General features: G+C 42.7%; 1 protein-coding gene across 1 annotated transcript in view; it reads right to left on the bottom strand.

Moving 5' to 3' along the window:
* Positions 1 to 1,607: 1,607 nt before the first annotated feature.
* The window catches only part of EPHA8 (EPH receptor A8), a 27,360-nt gene continuing 25,290 nt past the window's right edge, over positions 1,608 to 3,677 (bottom strand). Inside the window, exons 16-17 of the mRNA XM_072426232.1 lie at positions 3,089 to 3,244; positions 1,608 to 2,316 (exon numbers count right to left, since the gene is read on the bottom strand). Of these exons, the coding sequence (XP_072282333.1) occupies positions 2,202 to 2,316; positions 3,089 to 3,244 (271 nt within the window). The 3' untranslated portion in view covers positions 1,608 to 2,201. The remainder of the gene's footprint in view (positions 2,317 to 3,088; positions 3,245 to 3,677) is intronic.

Below are 3,677 nucleotides of genomic sequence, written 5' to 3'. Positions count from 1 at the left end.
AGGAGCCTCCCTGGTACCAGTTGCTGGCCACTTGTGCTGTGTTTCCCCAGTAGGTGGCGCTATCACAGGCTACTTTTCTAAGAATGGTTACAATATGTAAATGATTTGCTCTCCTGCACAGTACGAGCATTCTGATTGGGTGGCTGCACAAATGATAGCACAGCATGTCTCTGCTGACCTTACAATAATCCAGAGCTGTCTCTGTACACAGAGTGCACACAACTTCCAAAAGGCTAAACTTAACCTTTAATGCTGTCAGATTCTATTTACTGATCATTTCTTCCTATGGAAGATGGAGATGTTTATTGTACATTGCTGTGCTTATATGATATCATCCAGGAGAAAACCTTGTAGAGCTGTGACATCATCATGTCTGTGACATCATCATGGCTGTGACATCATCATGGCTGTGACATCATCATGGCTGTGACATCATCATGGCTGTGACATCATGGGTAATCCTCACTCTTTATCATTGCAATAAAAGCGACATTCTGAAAACTCTGCGTGATTGTATGATTGTGGGATGATTCACCCGTATCCCAGGTCTCCAGGTGGAAGCACAGCTGGAAGTAACAGGCCACCTGGTGATTGCACAGATATAATGGAATCATGGTAGCACTATGTTCAGACCTGGTCATACTGCAGATTGTAGAGGTGACTCTGGTGATACAAATGACAGCAGACAGGTGAAGGGGGCTCCTAAAGATCTCAGCCTGGAAGGGGTCTTTATTGTGATCGGACACTTTCTCGGGCAGATCAGGGGAGGATTTCTCGAATTGTTGTCACATTATTGGCCTCGGGTGTATTGGGGCCCCTGCACACATGAGGAAGCAATGATTACAAATAATCCGAGCAGGTGATTATCGGATAATAGGTAGCCGCTCGCCGTGTGATAAGATTAAACAAATGAGCCAAGGATTGTGCACAAAGTATTAACATTGAAATATTTATTCCCGCATTTCATGTAAAATATCTGCAAAACAGATTTCCACCTGCGGGAGAGAAAATATGGATAAATATCTCCGGGGAAGGGGTGACATAAATAGAAGAATGTGAGGATAACATGAAGACCCCTCAGCTGTACCCCAATGCTCAGCATTAGGAAGACCCCATTACAAAGAAAGGTCACATACGGGCAAACCTGATTGTTGGTGTGTGATGTCAATGCGGCTGCTCAGTTATACAGAAATGATAAGACATTATACAGAACACTGATTTTATAATAATGCCGGGGTCAGTATGGGAACCAATAGGAAACAAGTATTGCACGCCTCAGATCTCATCATTTATCACAGAAAGCCAATTGTGCACAACCCCCGCTTTTCATCCCTCGCCTGAGCCGACCCAGGAAAAGGTTTTATTGTTCTTATTTCATTTCTTTGTGAGATTCCAGAGGGACCCGGCTATAAAATATCACCACCGATGGTTCAACTACCTCCAGAGGGCAACTAAGAGGAGGAGCACAAGGTCCAAATATATCAGCACAGTGCCATCAATCTCAGCTTGGGGAAAGGAAAGTCACCATCAAATTATTATAATCTATATATATATATATCTATTCTATATAAACCACTAAAATCCTACTACACAACTAATCTTGTATATTAATCTTTATATTACATCTTTTACTCTCTATTATATTATTCTATATGAGTATTGGGGCCCCGGTATGACATCTGATATTCTCTGTGGCCCCCAATGTCTCCTATTATTGCACATTTGCCCTTGCTGTACTTTGTCTTCACTATTATTGCACGGGGAAGAAGATATAGAAAGTTCTTGATGTTATGAAAGCACCGAGCAGCCATTCTGGAGGGAGCCCAGCATAGAAGAAGTTTATGGGGTCACCTCTCCGAATACCTCCCCTACCCCCCAAACACACGCAGAGGTCCTAATGACGGTAGAAGAAATTCCTCATGACCCCCTGCAATCATATTGGGGTCTCGTGATATTAAACAGGTGAATCCAGGTGAATCCATTGCCAGGCCCCCCCATTGCTTGCACCCTGTATTTCCGAGATATTACTTTGTACTATTGCCAGATTGCAGCACACATGTAAGCACATCACACGGGGAACTAAGATGGCTGCAATGACTTAGAAGAGGAAAGCCTTGTGTCCGATCTGGTGGTCAGTCCAGAGGAGACGTGTAATGGTTCCTCTTCTCACATTCACGTATTGGGCCCATTCACCGTCTTCATCACAAGTGCATTCGGGGTCCCAATGTGTTAATCAGTTGAGCCCTCATGATCTGAATACTGGTGAGAATCTTCTTCTGGTGTCCTATAAGCGTGATGCCAAGCCTCCGAATGTCACTGTGGAGAAGACATAAGAAGAGCGTAGTACAGCACCTAATGAAGGATACAATGATATAATACAATCCACATTCCCACCAATGAATGTAATGAAATATTATATAATAAATATCTGCTCCCCATGTGTGTTGGATCTCCAGTTTTAATTTGGTATCTTATTATTTCTTTTACCAGTGGTGAGATTATCTGACATTATATATATGGGCCTATGTATTATCACACAGTATTTATATAGTGCCGACATATTACGCAGCGCTGTACAAAGTCATGTCACTAGCTGTCCCTCACAGGAGCTCACAATCTAATCTGCTGACACTTGCAGTACCCTGCACTATTATTGGGCAGGCTGGTGGGGGGTTGGGGTGAAATGTTACTATTGTAATGTAACGGCAGCACAGATAGTGACCCCGGCCGAGCTATTATATTATATCGGGGGAGATACAATCGCAGCACACACAGACACATATGGCCATGATAGCAGATCACTAAATGCTCATTCTAGAGTGCTTCCTTAATTTATTGGAGATACCATATCCAATTATCTTTCTCAGTTCAACAGAAACTAAATATCTTGTGAATGTTAGCAACTGCTCAGAAGAATCGTAAAGCCGTGAGCAGCCCAGCCAACGTCTAGTGATGGTGGATGGAATGGCCCCATTATAAATCTCCGATATATTAGACCCATACATGTCGGCATGCATTTACTGGGTCATTTTGGTGCCCAACCATCTGAATCTTCTAATAAAAAGATAAATCCTTGGGATAAACTCACTCTATATTCATCCGCATGACCATCCCCAGGGTGCGGTAGCCGCCCATTGTAAAATTCTGCTTGTACTGGCCCATCTTGATGGAGTCCAGCCAGTCATCCACTGTACCACAACTGGCAAAATCAAAGAATCCCCGGTCCAGCCGTGGGTGGGTGAATCTAAGAGACAGCAGGTGAATAGTGAGTCATGATCTCAATATTGGAATTATGAACCCTAATGAGTTGCCTGGTGCTTTGTCTGGAATCACATTGTACAGATTCATTCATCTCTCGAAATGATTTATTAAACATTTTATCCACCTCGTCCGACATAAACATGTTTGTCTTTGGATGGAACGTTCACCCTGCTGAACACCGAGATGAATAGAGGCCGAGGAATCATCTGTGATCATTTCTGGTAACACGGGAAATCACAGAGCACAATCTCTGGGCTCACACAGGTCTTATTCTTTTCTGGATCTTATTGGATGTATAAAGTATGAATTTTATTAGAAATGTAATACAAGTTTTTTTTTTTTTTTTACATGACAACTCCAATCAGTTTTTTCTGTGATCTGTAGAGGTCTGAGAGGTCTATTATCATGCACAGGTG

The sequence above is a fragment of the Pyxicephalus adspersus genome, chromosome 11, assembly GCF_032062135.1.
Source record: "Pyxicephalus adspersus chromosome 11, UCB_Pads_2.0, whole genome shotgun sequence".
NCBI lineage: Eukaryota > Metazoa > Chordata > Amphibia > Anura > Pyxicephalidae > Pyxicephalus > Pyxicephalus adspersus.
The sequence above is the reverse complement of the archived record's forward strand: the minus strand, read 5'-3'. Positions and strand labels throughout refer to the sequence as shown.